The sequence below is a fragment of the Vipera ursinii genome, assembly GCF_947247035.1.
Source record: "Vipera ursinii genome assembly, chromosome: 1".
In the NCBI taxonomy this organism is placed as follows: domain Eukaryota; kingdom Metazoa; phylum Chordata; class Lepidosauria; order Squamata; family Viperidae; genus Vipera; species Vipera ursinii.
The window spans coordinates 191,172,449-191,194,485 of record NC_139512.1 but is presented as its reverse complement, the minus strand read 5'-3'; the positions used below and the strand labels follow the sequence as shown (position 1 = coordinate 191,194,485).

Sequence of the window (22,037 nt, the reverse complement as noted above, 5' to 3'; positions counted from 1 at the left end):
TTCTCTCTTACCTGGTACAAAATATAGGACCATAGCTGGACTTGTCACATTATGATTGATTTGATTCATAAACATACAATGCACCTGCACAGCACGTCCTTTGGAATTACAGTGTATGCCTGTGAAACTTGGTATGGAATAGTAGCAATTGAGATTATTTCTTCTTCTTCTTTCTGTAAAGGAACAAATTATTTAAGTTGGGGTTAAGGTTTCAACATACAGAGTACTAAGCTAGTCTCCCGCCCTTAACCTAGACATTAATCAGGTTTATTAAGATACATATATTCATATCTAGTTAGGTGAAGACATTTTGTGTTAAATCTCTGAGAAAACAACTTTTTAACTGTTTGTAAAAGGCTTGACAGCTTCAGTCAATACTCTGAGAGCTTAGATCCTGTTTCGTCCAGTCACCTTCTAATCTATAAGTTAGACCCCTAATAATGGAGAATATTTGTAACTCAGGGTTGAAATGAGGGTTCCTTGGTGCTCTCTGAGCTTGATTGCTTTCTTGCAGACATTTCATTACACAAACTAGGTAACTTCATCAGTGTGAGTAAGGAATGGGCATGCTTACTAGCACAGATGATGTTACTTAGTTTGGATAATGAAATATCTGCAAAAAACCAAACAAACTCAGAGAGCACCAAGGAACCCTCCACACAGACCCCTGATACATGTTTTTCCTTCAGTACTAATCAATATTAGGGAATTAAGAATTTGGGGATCACTAGGGGAACTGGTGCTGAATCTCAGATTATTCAACCCCATATTACAAAGCTTTGGGAGAGTGTTTCTCACCCTTGCCAACTTTTAAGATGTGTGGACCTCAACTCCCAGAATTTTTTGGCCAGGTGCTAGTGATGACATACAAAGCCCTACATGGTGTGGGTCCGGATTACCTATGGGAGCACCTACTGCCAGCGTCAACATCCCTCCGTCCTGTGCGCTCCCACAGAGAGGGCCTCCTCAGGGTGCCACCAGTCAGAGAATGTCGGCTGGTGACCCCCAGGGGGAGAGCATTCTCAGTGGGTGCGCCAATCCTTTGGAACTGCTTACCAGCCGAAATCCGGATGGCCCCCGACCTTCGCTCCTTCCGGCGTGATCTAAAAACTTATCTATTCCAACAAGCCGGCCTGGCCTGATGGATTTGGGTTTTACAATTTTCTCACTCTGTTGCTTTATTGTATTCTTACTTTATTGCTCTGTACACCGCCCTGAGTCCTCCGGGAGAAGGGCGGTATATAAAACAAATAAATAAATAAATAAATTGAGATTCACCCATGTGAAAGCCACAAAGTTTGAGAAACTGTGCTTTTCATGGTTGCATTTGACTTTGCCATACCGCCATTAAGTATTCAAGAGAATGGATATCTAGCTATTCATCAATAGCTTTTTTTCCACCCAGCCTATAATTGCTTACCTGCCCTAATGGGTAAAGGCGCATTGTGTTCATGAGAAAAAAAATAAACGGTGTAATTTTCCATTCGGCTTGTACAGCATTCTAGAATTCTTGTTGCTGGACAAGAAATGACAGTCTCTATGGGATCTCTTATGATCTCTTGAGGTCGGAGCAAAGGAATAACTTTAATTGTTATATTTCCAAAGCTGCTCAAAAAACGTTGGGAAAACTTGCACGTATAGATGCCTAGAAAAATAAAAACAGCAGGTTTAACAAATGCAGTAATAAAGAAATTAACAACAGACACATTTAAAGCAGCAACCACTACCATTAAAGTCCTCTAAAATCAAGCAATAGAAATGATTGAAAAGGCACTTTAGTGAACTTCTTATTTCATTGATAAAATTATTTTTCTCATGAATGGGATGGCTGAGTGAAATGATTCATGTCTTTACTCACCAGTCCAGTCCTGGTTTGCCCTAGGTACAGTCAGCACAGACTTGGCACCTGTGAGGGTCTTCGTGGTGGTGTACCACATACTAGCTATTTCCTTAATAGTCCTGCCATTTTGAATTTTCCAAATTACTGTGTCATAATTGCTCACATCACTCTGACATGTTAAAAAGAAAGCATCTCCCTCAGAAACAATATCCTTTGAACTTGAAAGGGTTATTTTTGCTGGTGAAACACAAAGTAAAGAGAAATTATTTAGTATATAATAATAATAATAATAATAATAATAATAATAATAATAATAATAATAATAATAATAATAATAATAATAAGAAGAAGAAGAAGAAGAAGAAGAAGAAGAAGAAGAAGTTGGAAGGGACCTTGGAGGTCATCTAGTCCAACCCCCTGCTAAGGCAGGAAACCCTATACCATTTCAGACAAATTTCATTATGAGACCAGCATTACCAAAGAGTCTTATTGGATAATTGTGTGATATGCCTTCCTAATATGAAGATTAGTTCTCATATATTAGACATTAGTTCTTCCAGACAGCACATCTAATCTTTTATTGACCATTCTGGATCTCAGTCTTAAAATGTTTTGCTTCCATCATTTGCTGTGTTCCTTAGCATGGTTTAATAAAGTATTTTTCCTTGTATATTTAAAACAGCTGGCACAAAAATATTTGTTTACACCATCTTGTTAATGGCTGTGGGAGGTTTTTGATGTCTGCAGTCCAGAATGTTTCACCATACCTATGAATATTGCCCATTAGTTGTCACGCATGTTCTAACAAAATTTCAATAGCAGAAAAGTTGGAAATCACCCTCCCCCTTCATCTCTCTCTCTCTCTCTCTCTCTCTCTCTCCCTCCCTCCCTCCCTCCCTCCCTCCCTCCCTCTCTCTCTCTCTCTCTCTCTCTCTCTCTCTCTCTCTGTTAAAAAAAGCAGAAAAAACCCTCCTCTATAATACCAGAAGGACAAAAAGGATACATATTTTCAAACAATCGGTGGCCAGAAAAGCAATGTGAAATGAGATGAAAGGCTATATGGAGAATTGTATGAGTCAAGCCTATATAAAAAAATTTAAGAGCAAAGACTAAAATGAGCAGCTAAAGTTTGAAGAACTTTTTGAATCCAGTGGAGGCACTGAACAAACTTTCCATGGGTCAAAGTCTGGCACTAATGTGTCACAAAAGAATCACCTTCTTGCTTTCCTGGGATCCTGGTCTCTTGCCACAAACTTTGTACAGTTTAATTTTGTCCACATTCATTGATAGTCCATCCCCGAAACTGCAGCCTAGCTAGAAGCATTCATGCAAAAATGCTAACTTCAATACTGTATTCTAAATCTAGTACTACAGACTTTCTCAGATGATTACTGAATCCATCCACAACAGTCAGAAAATAGGTGCTGTATCCAAAAGAGATGCTTACCCACACGAAAATATGTCACTTTGATTATTTTATTGGCACGAGCACCATAGGTGGTATTTAGCTCACATGTGTAATCAGTGCTGGTGCCAGACTTGTCTACTGGGCACTGAGATTCACTAGCCTGTAGCAAGTAGGTGGTACAGTTGTTCATAGAAGTAGTGCTTCCTGCAAAGAAAAGCAATCAATCTGAAAAAAAAGATTGAAGAAAGGCCACTACTTGAAATAAAACTACGTAGTATCTGAGTTTCTCTCTCCTACAGCAGTTATACACTGCATGCAGTGGAATTATGAAGAAGAAGAATGGAGGAAGAATTTGTATGTTGTTGTGGTGGTTAAATTTACATCCCACCTTTCTTACAGAGGCTCAAAGCAGTATACATGGTGCTCATTCTTCATTTTTTTCCTCAACAAAAACCTGTGAGATGGGTTCAGCTGAGAATTATGTTCCTTTTACTGAACATTGCACGCACAATAAAAGGCTGAGTGTGCACAAATTAAGTTACCCAAAATAATAGTAACAAATTTAGACCTCTGAAAACATTGCTGCTTTAGACAGTGCTACTTTATTATTGATTATTCAAACCTCAAGGGTTCAATTTTAATAGCCTGCAGAAGGACAACAATGTAGGGACAAATTGGAACCCTGGGTACAGCCAATTCCACAGACCAGGTGCATCAACTGAACATAAGTCCCTGCAAGCCTCCAGTCATTTTCTTCTACAACATTAGGTTTCCCTTTTGCAGGGAGATATTTGGGCTAAGTACAAGGCACGTATACTCTTTTTCCTCCCTCTTCATATCCATAGCTACTTTATGGTTAACCAGTTACATATTGGAATTTGCACCAAAAGGGGTATGAAACTCTATGCACTGTATCTCCACTGCCATTTGGGTCTTTCTGATTTTTCTGGAAAGGAATGCTAAATTTCCCATTGATAGATCAACTACTGTCAATTTCCCCTTTGCAGGCAAATCTGGAATTCTGGGTTTTGTGAAGGAGAAGAGAAAGCAGAAATAGGAAAACACTTAGCTTTCTGCCCCACATTTCCAACTGTGATAAAGAGATTGGAGTTCTCCGTGACCAAAGATTATTACCTTTTTGGTCTAAGAAGGGAACAAACAGTGAGTTTGCTCAACACACAGGCTGGTGCAAGTTAGGCAATGATGGAGCAAGAGAAAATTACCCAATTTCAGGTTCAGGTCTTGATTTTGCTCTGATGGAGAAATGTATAAAAGTCAGATTCTAGGCCCATGTTTGGGTGCAGCTTACTGTGATCCACAAAAAAGCACAAATAATGGGACACAGCTACACTTTCTATACAAAGACCACTGGAAAGAGAAAAAGAATCAGCTATAACCAGCACTTAGTAGAGATGATCTTGCCACATACCTGAAATATTTATTGCTCCATTGGGTCTCCAATAAGGAGAGAAAAGTTGTATGTCTCTATCTGTGCAGCAGTTCAGTTCTCTTCTATCTGTACCATCACAGACAATAGAAACATTTTCTGATGGCACAAGTTTAATTTGAGAGACCACTACATTAACGTCACCTCTGTATATTGAGGACAATTTCCCTGTGTTGACTTTAAAACTGCAACTAAAATTATCTGCAAAAAAGACAAATATATTATGGGCAAACATGGTTTCCTAAAATAACACACTTGTTAGGCACTAAACCCACTTTTGAAATATAACTAGCTTATCACAGTTGTATAATAAAATAAATGTATGCTGCGGTTCTAATACATGAAGTAATATCTCAGAGAAATAATCAGTCCCAGACTGAGCATGAGCCAGAAGTATGAGTCAAAAAAGTGTAATGCAGTATTATTTTGCTTTAATAGAATAGCCAGTTCAGCTAACATCATACCAGCAGATCTGTAGTTGTGCAACAGGAATTTGTTTTACATCCTAAATCTGCTCTTGAGTGTTTCCCAACCATCTTGTTCAAATTTGAGGGTACAGCAATGATATGGCGAGATAACATTTGATAATTTGGGTAAAAGGTTATTCAATAAAAAATATGTAACAGTGACAAAACATAGCTTGCTATCATCATTTCAGGCACCACACCTTAAGAATGAGATAGGAAAATTAGCATTGGTTCAAAGAAGGCCACCAAATGATCAATCAAAGAAGTCTTGTGAGGAAAGCTGGTCAGAAACAGGATCCATGGGCAACTGCAGAGGGCAGATAAGTGTCAGAGCACACAAAGCTTATGACTCACATGTTTGTATCCACCACTGAGAAACAAATACAGTATGTAAGAGCAAATTGCTAAGCACATTGATTTGTGCTTTAAATTGTAAGCCGCCCTGAGAAGGGCGGGATATAAATGGGATTAAAAAAAAAATTCACATGATATTATGTGCCTGCTGTCATTTTGATGTAACCTCACACTGCCATGATGCTTATGACTGAGTATATTTACACGGGAGAGGAGAAGGCTGAGAGAGAATGTGTCAGCACTTTATAGGTTACCTGAAGAACTGCTCCATAAATCAAACCAATAATTCTGAAGAGCTGGGCTAGATCTAACGGGCTTAAGTTACAATAAAGTTTTTGAGAGAAAATTAGGAGGCTACCTTTTAACAATAAGTGTAGGCGGAACCAATTAGCTAGAGAGGTGGTAGGCTTTACCTTGCTGGAACCCCTGGTTGGGATTCCCCAACTATTTATTTGGAATGGTCTAAGTTCTAAATCTCCTGCTCTGAGAAGGGAGTTATTCATGATGGACTATAATACCTTTGTTTCTGTTTTGTTTTTTGCTGGTCCCATAAATAAAAGGACTTATGTTAAAGTTAATTCTGTCTCCCAACAAAACCTCCACAGCCTCCCACCACAATCTGGAGACATTTCCTGGAATGACTGACTAAGGCCTTTCATATTCTTGAGAGGACATGCTGATGCTGTTAGGTAGCTATGAGCTCATTCATACATTCTGCTTGCCCTGGCACAAGGATGGCCCATTCACTGTTTTTTGAGGACAGAAACTCACAAAATAATCTTCAGCTATGCCCTAGACCATCACCAAGGCCACCTCCATCCATTTTTCCTTGCTCTATCTCCAAACTGCTGTTTTCTGACCTTTGCAAGCACAACACAATCAATGCCATATGACAAAAGTCTCAGCAGCTTTCAAAGTTTGCAGAATTGCAAAATATATTTGGGAAAGGGAAAAAAGGATCCAAGGTTGGAGGCATGGAATCTGACTGATGGTTGGTAGCAAAAAAACAAAAAAAATGGAGATCCTTCTGGAAATGGAAATGACTAGAGGAGAATAAGGATGCCTGGAACAGTGACCAGTACACATACTGCACTGCATTGCTATTTGTGAATTTCAGTTCAGCACACAGCTTGGGCTAATATTCTGACTCAAGCTCTGAGCACAGAAGAAGACCTGCTGCTAATATCACCACTGATGGAGGGAAACCTGCTGAAGCAGGAAAAAAAAGCTTATTATTGGGAATACATCAGAACAGTTTCCATGGTATTGCCAGCATTGATCCAATCTTTTAGTATATTCAGTAGTGTTCAAGTGACAGTAACATTTTGTGCCACACTTGAGTAACTTTGCCTAGAGATTGTGACAGTGTGTTTTCCCAGACAGTGTACTAGAATGAGTTTGTTTGGTTATATTTGTCCACATTTTAGATCTATGAGAAATATTATTGTCAAATAAACCCAGCTTAAAAAGGGACATTGTTGGTTCCAACAATGGACTGCAAGGACCACAAATTTTGGGATTTAGCTGTATCTTCCATTTGTTGCTGCATTTGTACAGCATTGATGATGTGGCAAGTGCTCCCTTGTTTCCCGGATAGATTGTTAATAAGATGAGAATATCTGTAGCTCAGGGGTGAATTGTGAAGTTCTTGGTGCTTCTGAACTTGATTGTTTGCTTGCAGACATTTTATTTCCTAACTAGGAAATATTACCAGTGCTAGGGACCATGGGGCTTCTTCCCTGTTTATATTCAATGGCTTACCCTACTAGTGTTGGTGGGGGTGTTTGTAAGAAATGGTTCTGACTGCAACACAAACAACAGCTCCAGCACTCTTCTATTTAGAATTTAGAATTACCTGCTTCATTCAGCTTGATGTCTGTTATTGTCAGAGTTGCTATCTTGCGTCCTTCTTTATCCTCTTCGGTCAAGGTAAGCCTGTCAGGCTTGATGACATTATACCTCCAGGTCACGGTTCTTGAAATGTATTCTGTCATGCAGGTTATTTTTACTGTATCTCCCTCGAAAATGTGTTCAGGAGAAATAGAGATGTTTACATTACCTAGCATGGCATAAAGAGAATTCTTCAAAACTAGTGGAAAGTGAAATTTTTATTATCACCATATATAATTTAGTGATATGTACAATTTAACTGTTGCTGCTCAGTCTAAGAAAAGACACAGCTGCTTTAAGGTATAACACACAGATGCTATATTTGTACTCTCCTAGACTTCAAAGTATCTTTTGGGACTGAAAATGAAGCTGTACATGGTCCTATAATTCAATATATAATCTTTCATTCTAAATATCCAACTAGCCACATATACATATACATGTATGCACATCTTTCTCTCTCTTTCTCTCTCTCTCACACACACAGTTTCAGCATGCAAAAAATATATTTTCAAAAATTCACAGAAATATGTGAACTAACACATATAATACAAAGTATTGCTCAAGTATAATGGCCAGCTACTTCATAGTATTATTTTGTACTCTTCTGAACATGCTTTGGAAATCTTCTGAAACTACCTAGCAAACTTAAGACATTGGAACTAATATCCTAATTGCCTTAAACATTGATGTCTTCAGTTCGATGGAGTTCTGGTTCAGGGGATGAGAGAATTTTGCATGTGGCATTTTCCAAGGTGATTAACAATCATTTAGCTTAATGAATAGAAACATCATTTTCAAGCAAAGCAGTGCCAATCAATGGCCACCTTTTCACAAATCCGTGGTAATGGCTGAATCTTCAAGTTTGATTCTTCACTACTATAGCCTGGCCTGTGGTTGTAAAATTATGATAAGCTTTAAAAACATTTTCTTGCCACCTAGGACACCAACTGTATTCACCCAAACAGAAACACACATTTTAAGAAGAGAAATATAAAAAACGTTACCAATGATTTCTGTTGCAAATGTGGAAGATGCTAACCGGTAGGGATCATGTAAGAGCGCAGCTATCTGGGGATGTGCATTTTCAAGCGGGATCTGCCTTGCTGAGGTTATTTCATAGCCAACCATGATGCTTCCAGGCCTATGTAAAAAGAACATCAAGTCCAGTAAGTTCAAGGTCATTATGTAATAAATGATACACAATATGGTTTTCCTGCCAATGTAGCAGTTTTAAAGCATGCAAATGCGAGTAGATAAATAGGTACCACTTCGGTGGGAAGTAACAGTGTTCAGTGCACTTCAGTGTATAGTCATGCTGACCACATGACCACGGAAGCATCTTTGGACAATTCTGGTTCCCTGAGCTAGGAAACAGAGATGAGCACTGTCTCCCTAGTCAGACATGACTAGATAGGAAAAACCTTTACTTTTACCTTTTAAAATGACTTTTAAAGCTATATTTTCATGATAGCTGGAGGAAAAGAAAACTAGATGTGGGTTGCCTCATCCATTCTCTTTGATGATTCTGCCTTATCCACTCAAAAAGCACTATAGTCCAAAGTGACAGTGTATGGCTAACAGGACAAAGGGATATTCAAGGGTGAACTCCTGCTTCTGCAGTAGATTTTCCATCTTCCTGGGTCTCCAGAATCTACTTCAGATGGCTCACCAATCTTCTTGACAATTGTTTGTTTGCTTGTTTCTTCCAGTAAATGCTGTCAACCTCCCCCCACCAAAAAACCACTACTGAGGGTAATCCAAAGTATCTTAACTGCTAGACTGGTATAATGGACTGTAAAGAAAAAATAAAATATTCACTGCTTTGTTTTAAGTGCTTCGATTGTGTTTGCATGTTTATCTCTACATTTCTATTGTGAAGAGAAATGTTTGCAGTCCTGATTAGAGCAATTTTATTTATTTCTACCACCCCAATGAAGTTATTTGCACAATTTAACATAACATTTGCTGCATCACTAAAAAGGAAAAGAAATGGCTTTCAAACATTAATTCTTTCTACATGGATATGCCTTATTTTGTATGTGCAACAGCATGATTTTCCATTAAAGGAAATAATTTATTTACATTAAATAAGTAATTGCAGGTCTTTGCTGGTGTCCTTATTATGTAAAACTACAGTACCAGCTTTGGCTTTATTATTTCTTGTTTAAACTTCAATGCATCATGTAAAACTATTCCCAGCTGTGCTGTCTCTAATTGTCTTTTCACTTTAAAATGTGTATTAAGGATGCAGGCAGGTCCAATACAGTGGATTTCATACCTTCCAAAATAAAGAAGTAATTGTGGCTTCTTTGCTTCTTTTTAAGGGGCCTTAAACACCATAGACTTGGGGAAGATCCTTGCTTCTTTCTCTTGAAGTACTGCACAGCTTTCAAAATTTTCATACTATTGGTCCATATTATCTTCTTCACCCTACAGTCTGCTTTTTATAACACTCAATGGAAAATTGAGAGCCAGTCTGGTGCAGTGGCTAAGGCATCAGGATAGAAACCAGGAGATTGAGAGTTCGAGTTCTGTCTTACCCATAAAGCCAGCCGGGTGACCTTGGGCCAATCACTTTCTCTCAGGCCTACGAAGTTGGCAATGGCAAATCACTTCTAAAAAAACCTTGCCAAAAAACCTGCAGGGACTTGTCTAGGCAGTCTCCCAGAATCAGATATAATTGAATGGAAGAGAGCAAATAATGAACACTTCCATATTTTGGGAATTGTTAGCCTAATAAAGACCAACCAATTCGCTGACAGGGCAACTAGTGCAAGCCGGGCAAAGTTAAATTGCTAAACTGCAAGAGGGAGGAAATAGGAACTACAGATTGAGGAAATGGATTAAAAAAACTTCCTGATCCTTGGTAGATCAGGCAGCAGGAAAGAAGAAAATGGAGGGAAAGGCAACTCTTTTCTATTTCCAACACAAACTTCTTTCCCTCCTTTTTCCTCTTTCCTGCTGCCTGATTTACCCAGGACCAGGAAGTTTTTTAATCCATTTCCTCAACCTGCAGTTCCTATTTCTCCCCCTCTTAGAAGTCACCAACTCTGGGTATGGTAAGCCAGAAGAAGGAAAGCAGGAAGTGCTCTCTGTTGGTAGAAAGATTTGGTCTGTGTAAGAAATAAAGAGAGAGAAAGACAGCTTCTTTTTCTCTCTCTCTGCCAGCACTTTATCTAACCCGGATTCCACTCGCTGCAGTTCTGAGTATGCAGAAAAATTAAGAGAATGATTGACAACATGACCAGTTTGGATAGAAAGAGGTAGGAAGTTTCATCAGTTGACAAGTGAAGAAACTATCTGACTCAGATGGCCCAGGCAGACTTGATCCCTGACACATTTGGAGGGGCTTACTAGCTAAGGCTTATTGCAGTGTAAGGTTGCTTGGATATACATTGTGCTTTTGACATGTACTGTATCTTTGAGCAGAATGTTTGGTAAATCTTGTGAGACAGATGTCTATAACTCTAAGCAGGTTTCTCTGCAGGGCATGGAAGAGATTTATCCCCATAAAACTCAGCTACTACAGTATACCTATATTATGTTTCTATATGCTATTTTTAGTGATGCAATCAGAATGATGAAAAGTTCAAACTGGAAGAAAGGTATTTTTTTCTTATTGGACACTTCAGAATATAATGAAAATGCCCTTAGGGATCCCTTGCTAGTTGGAGATTTGGCATTAGGATTGAGGAAAACAAATTTCATAGGAGCCAAAAAGTAATTCTTGGTGGGTAATCATGGTGGGAACTAGGTCTTGAATTTAGAATAGGTATTGCAACATGGTCTACAAAGATACAGTTCTAGAATGGATTTGAGGATTTTTATTATGGCCAATATAATTTATTTTGCTTTTTCAATTATCTGTGCAGTTAATTATTATGATTCTTTGAGTGAGTCTTGACTCTCCAGATGTTTACATGGACAGGTCTGTATAGTTTTCTTGGCAACATTTTTTAAAAAGTGGTTTGTTAGTATCTTGTTCCTAATTTAGGGGTGACACAGTGATTAGCCCAAAGTCACCCACCTGGTTTCCATGCCAAGAGGTTTCCTGTTCCTAATACAATATCTTTAATTATGACAAACATGTCTTTCATTATCTGTAGGTTGCACTTATATAAGTTGTATTATCTATAGATTTTGTTTTTCTGCTGGTTTTACTGCTGAAAAGCTTTTCTCTGCCTTATAAGTTTGCACTACTTAAAACTGATTTCATTTTATGCTTAGCATTTACCGGTTGGATCATTATGTGAAGTCAAAACAAATCATTTTTACCTATAATCTTTTCAAGTGAAAGAAAAAGGTTTTCATACCTGAATCCTGTAACTGTTGCATTTATGAAACCTGGTAAAGTTGAATAGCCCTCAGTAAACTGAAAAAAAGCAATATATTTTGCAGAGTATTATTAAGGCCACATTATTTCACTTACTAATACAGACATCCTACATACTTTCATGAAATATCAAATAAATGTCATGATTTTCACAGTCCTGACTTAATGGGCTAAGGATTCTTTGCCAAATCTAATATAGAAATAACCTACTAAAATGGATGAAGAGATACATTGGATTACAATGCCCATAATAACCAATCAGCATGGTTATCAATTAAGAACACTGTTATCTACAACCGGGGTCCCCAACCCCTGGTCCACTGCTCAGTGCTGGGGCATAGCCCAATTGGAACCAGGCCATGGAAGTGGTGGGCATATGCGAAACTTCAGTTGTGAAAGCGGCAAGAGCATGCATGCAAAACAATCCCCTCTCCCCCCCCATCCCCACCACTTTCACTGGTCTACTGAGCTGAAAAGGTTGGGGAATAGTGTTCTAAAACATCTGAAAGGTATTAGATAAGAGAAGGTTGATTTAACCTGAATCTTAATTCAAAACCAGAGTTTAATCAGAGAAAGTCCATTCAGTCCTGTCATAACAAGATGAAATAAATAGTTTCCCAGGCTTAATAGTTCCCAGTCTTTGGCAGTTCCTTGCCAAACAAGCTAACAGTAAATAATGCAACCAAAGAACCCCCAAGACCCACCAACACTGATGGGGCAAGCCACTAGAACATAAACTGAGAGCAAACCCCACTCCCTACTAGCACTGATGCTGTTACCTAGTTTGGGTAATGAAACATCTGCAAGAAAACAAGCAAGTTCAGAGAGCACCAAGGACCCCTCATTTCAACTTTAAGCTACAAATATTTTCTTTTATTAGATTAGAGGCTGTATATTGTGTATGAAATGCTTCTTGTACTCTTTCACCAAGCCGCCCTGAGTCTTCGGAGAAGGGCAGGATATAAATGGAATTAAAATAAAAAATAAATAAAATAATCCCTAGTTGAATATATGTATGTATTATCTTCCATATTAGGAAATTGGGATCCACATATACAAGCAATCATTTCTTTCTTTCTGTTATATAGGTGTGTCAATTAAAAAAGATGTTGCTGTTTTCGTAACTTTGATACTATCAGTCCCATAAAAATACAACATCCTTCATAGACCACTTAAAGTATCACCTCCATTCCCAACTACACACAAAAGGCATGTGGGCTTACTTAATTTTTTTCCTTGAAAACATTTCACTTCTCATTCAAGATGCTCCTTGATTTTAGAACTTCCAGTTTTATGCAGTAACGACTGGTTGTGGGCTTGCAGATTCTCCACACACACCTGGCTAATTTTGCCCTGCCAGGGGACCTTAAATGGGGCTAAGTTGCCCTGGAGAGGCGGCAAAGAAAGAAGGGTGCCCCAGTGATTTTGGAACAATGGTGGTCATTTCGTTCAACTTGGGAAAATTCTTCTAACCCAACAGGAGAAAGGCTGGCTGTACTTCATCGATCAGCCCAAGCTACTTGCAACCAGAGTCCAAAAGCATTAACCAGCACAACTGTGAACAGCATGCTTGAAACTAAGTGAGGAATTTGATCTTCTCTTTTCTCTTTTATATTTAATTTCCTGAAAAAGATGTCCAAGAAGCAAAATACCTCTGAAAGGGAAGGAGGGGGATTTCTGCCCCACCCTTATACTAACAGAAACAGTGAATTAATCTTTTTATGGAGGATCAAAATATATGGAAGTGAAATAAATATAAAATCTGAAATTTAAAACTTAAATATGGATAAATCTAAAATTGTTGAATGGTTAAGACTCTCATTCTAAAGATAATTGTTCATTTTGGAAATTGAAAAAGAAATAAATGCTGTCACCTAGTGGTGCATGAAGACTATGACAGCTATGACTTTAATATAAGACTTGGCAAAACCTGGGAAAAGCTAATCTGTGTTTATGACCTTCAAAGCTTTAACAACAAAGAACAGCTATGAGAAAAAAAGAGACAATAACCTGGGCTGTATACAAAGAGAATTATAAATTTCAGGAAAAAAACTTTTTTGAACTATTTGGATTACAAATATCTATTTAATTGGGACTCTAAAGCTAGTTGCAGAGAAAAGAGAAAGAGAAAATCTCAAATTCTTGGCCATCATGGATCAGAGACATGTAGAAAGAACATATTAAGAAACATAATTACTCCACAGGAGGAGATATATAATATACTGCAACTAATTCAAACAACAATTATTTTAAACCACAAAGAAATCCAAAATAACTGAAAATATATACCAATTTATTTCCAAGTTAACTCTACAACAAAAATTCCCAGAAAACAACAATAGAGAAGGAGCAGATAAAACAGATAAATGGATATAAAATTGAGAACAGAGACTTAAAGATGGAACTTAACAAAACAAGCAAACATGATTTAATCCTAGTGGAAAAAAATTCACAAGAATTGGAAAAAACAACTTGTCCCTTAAGACTACAAAATAAATCTGAGGACAAGAAAACAGATTGGACAAAATGGACTGTAGAGATGTCAGAAACATTGGAGAGAAAGGAAATGATAAGAGAAGCGGAGAAAAAGAAAAAGATTTTCAACTAACATGGAAAGGCAGAAGTTCTGTACAAAGACGCTTCTCCTGATTTACTTTTTATATCTACAACATTTATGAACATACAGAAACCCTTTTGATTCAGCAAAATAATCATAATAATAATAGTAAAGTTGGACACTTCATCTGATTTACTTTTTATATCTACAATAACATTAATGAACATATTGAAAAACCTTTTGACTCAGCAAAATACATGGATTAAGAAAGATACTGGGCAAAGGAAAAAGATCAAAGTGGAAATCAAGAAAATAGATGATGGGATCTACCAGAGACAATACTTTAAAAAGTAACATTTGTTTGAATATGGTTAAAGATATATGTCATTCTAAAAGGGATGAATTCTTTAAATAATATAGTATGCTTTTCCCCCTTTTTTATTTTATTTCTTGATATGAATAATATAAAAAAGTTGAAATGGCTTAGATAAAGGAAATATTTTTGATATTTAAATGTGATTGAATTTAAGAAAATTATAATGGATAAAATGTTTTGAATAAGAGTTAAAGGACTAGATGACTAGATGTATTAAATGGAATATTTAAAGATTAAAATTAAACTTTTAATTATGGTTAAAAAGAATAAGAAATCTTGGAAACATATATACAGTATACTAGCTTAGGAGGGATATATATTTTAAGTAGTATGTTATTTTTATGTTTCTTTACTCTTGCTCTCCTTTCTTTCTTTTTACTGTTTTATCTATACTTTAAGAAATGTAAAAGTGTTGAGATAGTTCATATGGAAAAATAGACTTAAATTTTAAAATATAATTTTTGAGAATTATCTTAACCAATAAGAATACTTAGAATTTTGTGTGTGCGGGGGGGAATTAAATAAGGACTGTAACAGGATCTATGATAAGTCAACCAGAATTATTGGATAGAAAAGAAACATTATATTGATGTGATTATTATTTTTAGCACTATTGGGGAAAACTATATATTTAATTGTTATCTATCAAAACAATAAGAATTGTATTAACTCAATGTTTGCAAAAGAGGATATTTTGGGGGAAAGAGGAAATCAACTAAAACCATTATTTATTTATTTATTTATTTAGATTTATATACCGTTATTTGGATTATGGATTTTGAAATCAATTGTTAGCGATTGTTTTACAAATGTAAACCCAGACAACACACTGTTTACCAATTATTAAGTGATTTATGTTTAAAAAATCAATAAAATATATTACAAAAAAAGAGATGCTCCTTGATTTTCACAGAAAAAAACTAAGAAAGTCTAGTTGCCTCTTGTAAAGCACCCTTGGGACAACCATGATCTGGACGATTGAAACTCTCCATAGACAACTAGAGACCCTTTTCAGTATAGTTGTATACACTTGCAATAATAAATACCCAACAACCAAGAGTGTTGTGGGAGAAAGCCAATATGGTTGCCCAGGAGCTGCGGCAGGTCAGGGACTATTTCAATAAACATTTTTAATCCTCCTATTGGTCATCTGGAAAGAGAACACATTGGCTTATTGCCTTTTCTGAGCCATCAGAAGTTTAGATAATCCAAGGTCAGTTTCAAATTGTTTTGTAACAGATTGTAAGAGGACATGGAGTGAAAACTGTCATATGAAAGGCTTATGGAGAGCTTATTTGGGTGGCTTCAGTTAATAGTTTACAGCTGAGGTACTAAAGAGATTACAAAACCCCACATTGTTGGCACTATCCTGAGCTTAGTGGTTTTATGACACCTAGATTAATAAAATGGGACTTTGTTTTAATCACTTCAAATATCTAGACACCTTGAAAATAAATCCTCTTCAGCTAAATAATAAGAGTTTTAAAATATCTTGGCCAAGTTTTAGTTGAAGAACCAGCTAGACTTACTGCTTTTTCAAGATCGTGTTTGTATTTTTTGAACAATGCAGAGGATGAATCCCATAAAGCATTCTTAAAGGGTATATCAAGTTGGACAGACATTTTTGTTATGAGCACTGAAGGAATATCTGTGGTAAAAAAAGAGAGAGAAGTAATCTTATTAGTGGAAATAAAAATTTGAAAATAAAGCATCATTTAATCATAAAATTCAGCCTTGGCTAAATGCTTCTTAATAGTCCATTCATTTAAATTTTATACAGTACTAATTTAGTTACGTATTCTTTTACTGGAGCTTGCATGAGGACATGGAGAAGAGGAGATGGGAATAATAATCTGAAATCTGGCAAATGGAACAACACGTACAATTGAGAGATTAAAATCCTGGGACCAGAGTAGGAGCAGTAACATAACAAAAGTTTAAAATGAGAAATTAAATGGAAAATAACTAGTAAATATGGAAGATGAGAACAGAGCAGAAGTAATGTGAAATGTCAGAGAATGAGCTCTTTTGTGAAAGGATAACTTTTAGTGTGCAAGAGAGACCAAGCTAAGGTCGCCATGCTTGGGGATCAGTGGACATATTTAGAATGTTGATAGACTGTCACAGGCACTCTCCCCACAATGGTTGCAGTGGTGGACATGGCTATTCATAAAGGACCTATTTACCAGAAGGTTGTAGCCACCAATCCTCTTATTTTCTAAGAATATCTCCTGTTTCTATGTTGGGAGCATAGCCATGAGAAACACAGGTAATGCTTGAGAGCAATGCTTTGATTTGCTACATGCTTGCTTCCCGCTCAATTTTCAAAATCAAAATATTCTAAACCAATACAATTAGATGCAGCAGAGAACTCAGCAAGCAAGTGCAAGGTCACCGCACATTGGAGATTTGGGCTAAGTGGAATAAAAATATAATCAATGCAGTTGCAAATTGCAGGAAGCTTTTCAAATTTTGCAAATCATAGGAGGAAGTTAAAGATCTGAATCAGATTTCTGATCTGAAATTCTAGTATTTTGTTTAATTGAATAGGTTTTAGAAGTCAAACATTATTTAGATGATGTTTGACAGATTCCAGAAAGTGAAGAATTGGCAAATAGCAATGATGTAAAATGTAGGCTGAAAAGGCTGTGAGCTGCTGTACTAGAGCATGTAAAACTCAATCAGAATTTTCTGAATTGAAAATAATTTAAGCTTCCATTTTGGCAGATTACCTATGAAAAGTTGTTTTCTCATGAATGAATTGCTGTTGCCCATAAGCCACCATTCATCATCATTTCTCCACCTTCTCTTACCTTCTGACTGAAGTTGACAAAAGGTCCTTTGAGGAGGAAGCTGCGCAATACAGTTGCAGCTCTTTCCCATTGCAGTTGTAGTATTATGGCAGACAGGATATGCTTTACAGATCTTGGCAGACCATCCATAATCAGGTTCACAGAAACAATGAGAATGATTAGTGCCAATTGAGTTGCACACTAATGTAAGAAAAGATAAAACAAAAAAGAGACTTAAATCATTGTATCTTGTTGATGTTATTTCATTGATTATGTTTACTCGGTATGCATGTCAAATCACATACAAACATGGAGGGTTGAATATCCAAGATCCTAACCCACCATTTCTCAACTTTGGCCACATGAATATGTATGGATTTCAACTCCCAGAATTCCCCAGATAGCCATGTTGGGTTTAAGCTATTTTTTTTTAGCATTGGCTTTTCAACAGTGTTTTAGGCTAAACCCTAAACACACTTAGAATATTGATTAGCTTTAACTGAATAATACGTACATCACAGATTGATTCATGCAATAATAAAAAATACTAGAAAAGTCAGAAAATAATCCAATCTGCAGTAGCAAAGGTAATGTGTTGGGTCTCTTAGTCCCAATTTCTCTAGCACACATTAAATGTGGTTAATCTGTTCATGTACGAATAGATTAATAATTTAAACATTACATTGGATATTAAAGGTTTCAGGATGTGACATTCAAAACCTACAGACTACTTTGTAGAACATCAAATGTCAAGAGAAACATAAACCTTCATACAGATAGATTAAAGGCTTCCAGTTGTCTCATTTTTCAGATATAAAGTGATTCTTACCAAAGCAGTCTAAATAGGAAGAGGAAGTTGTATTGGATATGTTTGTTGCTATGTGTTATTTGTAAAAATAATAAAGATGGTATACAAGTAAATAAATATATGCAAGTAAAGAATCTAACAGGGTGTCAAATCCCCAAAGAAATGGATTATTTCTCTTTCTATCATACACATGCTTTTATAACCATTTTTGGGGCCTGCCAATCTGTTGGGAGGGGGGATGCTTTGGGGGATGTTTTGCATGGTCTTGCCACTTTGCCCCCAGGGGAAGGAATGCAGCCGAATAACATCTATCTTATCTCTGGCTTGGAGCCAGAGGGAAATGAAAGCGAGAGACACTTTGAAGAAGCCTGTGCCATAGGAGCCTGTTACCAATATACCACTTGTGGATTGGCTGAGATTCAAATGGACCCTGGGACCCTGGGGGGAGGAGTAATGAATATTGCTTTTGATATATTGCTTACACAGGTTTTTTCCTCAGACCTCACTTTCTTTTCCCTGCTATCACTAGTCCCTAATAAAAGTTCCTTTTGAGACAAAGTTTGTTTCAAGTGTTCTGCTTTCTTGGGAGATCTAGTTGAGGCAGACCCTTACACAGAGGCCAACAACCTAACTGAATAACAAAATAACAGAGTTGGAAGGGACCTTGGAGGTCTTCTAGTCCAAACCCCTACTCAGGCACGAAATCCTATACCATTTCAGACAAATGGCTGTCCAGTCTCTTAAAAACATTCATAGCCTCCGGAGGCAGGTCATTCTACTGATTAATTGTTCTAACTGTCAGGAAATTTCTCCTTAGTTTTGGGTTGCTTCTCTCCTTGGTTAGTTTCCATCCATTGCTTCTTGTCCTGCCTTCAAGTGGTTTGGAGAACAGATTGATCTCCTCTTCTTCGTGGCTGTTCCTTAGATATTGGAACACTGCTATCATTTCACCCCTAGTCCTTCTTTTCATTAAAATAAACATACACAATTCCAGCAACTGTTCTTTATATGTTTTAGCCTCCAGTCCTCTAATCATGTTTGTAGCTCTTCTCTGTATTCTTTCTAGAGTCTCAACATCTTTTTATATCATGATGACCAAAACTGGATGCAGTATTCCAAGTGTGATCTTACCAAGGCATTGTAAAGCGGTACTAACCCTTCATGTGTTCTGGATTCTATCCCTCTGTTAATGCAGTCTAGGACTCTGTTGGCTTTTTTGGCAGCTGCAGTACTCTAGTGTCTTATATTTAACTGACTGTCCATTAGGACTAAGCTGAGTTTAACTCTCCCTACAGTCCCCCCTCCCAAGTAGAGATTCCATTGTAAATGTCATTCTTAGAACAAGGAAAGGTTATGTAAATCTTTTCTGAACAATCTACACCATTTGTAAACCAATAGCATAATTGTTTGCAAACTGCAAAACTTCAGATTTTACAACACAAATATGATATCTCCAATGCCCACATTTCTCCACTGGATTGAAACAATATGTTGAGAAACAGGGAGGACAAATGTACATTAAATAAATTATTGTACTGTTTTGATAAATCAGATTGTTTTTCAGAATTTTATCAGTTGCAGGAAGCATTGCTAATCTTTAATAAATATTTTAGTGTTTCCTGCCTATCTTAATTCTCCCAAATACATTTTTGTTCTGAGTCTTTTTATGACGTCCAAAAGAAATTCACCCTACAACCTCTGATCAGGACATTAAAGGAGAAATGAACTAAATGAACAAAATGTGCTTACAACTTCCTGGAACATGAGAACAGTTAATTCCATTAGGTTGAACCTCAAAGAGCCACTCTATACCATAGAGATTGTTGTGTTCTCAGCAGACTTTATTTTTTCATATTAGAAGAACTGTCAGGCATTAGCAAATGTTTATAGAATGTGTTTTGTTTTGTTTTGTTTTGTTTTGTTTTGTTTTGTTTTGTAAGAATGGATAAGTCTCTACTCCTAATCATATGGTCTTTCCCTTGGCTCCTGGACATGGACTGCCAAAATTGTGAGATGACAGCAAAGGTAAAGTCATCTAACATTTAATGATTCTTTAAAGCAATGATTCTCAAAGTATCATCTGTGGACTCTGGGTCTCTGGGATCTTTTAAAGGGAGGGGGTCAATAATGTTATTTAAGTTTTTAGGGGCTACATGACAAGTGATGAAGTCATCACTCTGATGGGTAATAGCATATGCGTTTTTGTTTTCTCATATCTTTTAGGATTTTTTAAGGTAGGAAGTTTAGGATATAAATCTGTGTGTTTTCAGAATAACTCAGTTTTAGGGTTAACATTAGTTAACATGTAATAGGTTCATTATTGTTATTTTTAAATGAATAAATAAATCCAACAATCCAAAGCTTTTTGTTATCCTCAATATTTTTTAAGAATGTAAAGGAGTACTGAGATTAAACAATTAAGAACTGCTGATTTACTTTTGTACCACAGATTTAGAAACCCTGATTAACCCTGATGTGTCTTAACCCACACCACAAAGATATATTTCTTTTGCATATATATATATATAGATAGATAGATGATAGATAGATAGATAGATAGGTTAGGACGCTGAGCTTGTCGATCAGAAGGTCGGCAGTTTGGCAGGTTGAATCCCGAGTGCTGCGTAACAGAGTGAGCGCCTGTTACTCGTCCCAGCTTCTGCCAACCTAGCAGTTTGAAAGCACATAAAAATCCAAGTAGAAAAATAGGGACCACTACGGTGGGAAGGTAACAGCGTTCCGTTCGCCTTTGGCGTCTAGTCATGCCGGCCACATGACCACGGAGATGTCCTCGGACAAGTGCTGGCTGTTTGGCTTTGAAACGGAGATGAGCACCGGCCCCTAGAGTTGGAAACGACTAGCACGCATGTGCGGGGAAACCTTTACCTTATATTCAGACAAATTTGGAATTAAAATACTTCTAAAGTATTTATCTTTGAGCCAGTTACTTATTTTTTTAACATACCCCCCCAAAACCCTGCCAAATTAAATTAAACATAGAGAAAGCAAATGTTGATGGTAAATGGTGAAAGATTACTTACCGGTAGTAATATTAATTTGTGAAATGTGTATATTTGAATCAGGGATGTTTATTGAAACTGGGAGACTAAGGTTTTGGAAAAACTTTCTGAGGTCCTCCTGGAGTGAGGTGTCTTCAAAATTTATCTCAACAGCAATCGTGTATTCTGGTGACGTGTCTAACAAGGGGAAAAAATGTTCTGTCATAATTAATTTTGTAATAAGGGTGATTCAACCACGTCCCTGCTATCTTCTTCTCAATGACTGTACAGAAAGTCTCAGGCCCAGGAGTCAGAAAAATCTCTCACAATGGGCATATCTTGTCAACTACATTGCGAATTTCATCTACTAAAGAAAGCAGCTCTGTGAGCAGCTATGTGCATTTTTCAATCAGTGCATGTTCTACGTCTGCTCCAGGAGCTGCATCGGTTGCCAATATGCTTCCAGGTTCAATTCAAGGTGCTGGTAATGACCTATAAAGCCATTCATGGCATGGGGGTGGGTTATTTGAGGGGCCTCCCCTCAATGGTTAAGTCTACCCATCCAATCAAGACTGACATGGGTCTTGTCCAAGACCCAAGAAGAGAGCCTTTTCTATCATGGTTCCTATGCTTGAGAACATCATCCTCCCCCCACCACCCAAAATATTAGATTGGCTCCAAACTCTGCTTGTGCCCTCTTTTCTCAGTCTTTCCATGATTGTGCTAGCACTCACACACACACACATGCATGCACCTTGCACCC

General features: G+C 37.1%; 1 protein-coding gene across 1 annotated transcript in view; it reads right to left on the bottom strand.

Moving 5' to 3' along the window:
* Nucleotides 1–22,037, bottom strand: part of ADGRF5 (adhesion G protein-coupled receptor F5) — a 45,947-nt gene that overhangs the window by 8,213 nt on the left and 15,697 nt on the right. Inside the window, exons 4-14 of the mRNA XM_083350827.1 lie at nucleotides 21,317–21,472; nucleotides 17,489–17,668; nucleotides 16,205–16,323; nucleotides 11,723–11,781; nucleotides 8,414–8,550; nucleotides 7,372–7,575; nucleotides 4,678–4,896; nucleotides 3,288–3,452; nucleotides 1,859–2,077; nucleotides 1,421–1,645; nucleotides 12–173 (exon numbers count right to left, since the gene is read on the bottom strand). Coding sequence (XP_083206953.1) covers nucleotides 12–173; nucleotides 1,421–1,645; nucleotides 1,859–2,077; nucleotides 3,288–3,452; nucleotides 4,678–4,896; nucleotides 7,372–7,575; nucleotides 8,414–8,550; nucleotides 11,723–11,781; nucleotides 16,205–16,323; nucleotides 17,489–17,668; nucleotides 21,317–21,472 — 1,845 coding nt within the window. The remainder of the gene's footprint in view (nucleotides 1–11; nucleotides 174–1,420; nucleotides 1,646–1,858; nucleotides 2,078–3,287; nucleotides 3,453–4,677; nucleotides 4,897–7,371; nucleotides 7,576–8,413; nucleotides 8,551–11,722; nucleotides 11,782–16,204; nucleotides 16,324–17,488; nucleotides 17,669–21,316; nucleotides 21,473–22,037) is intronic.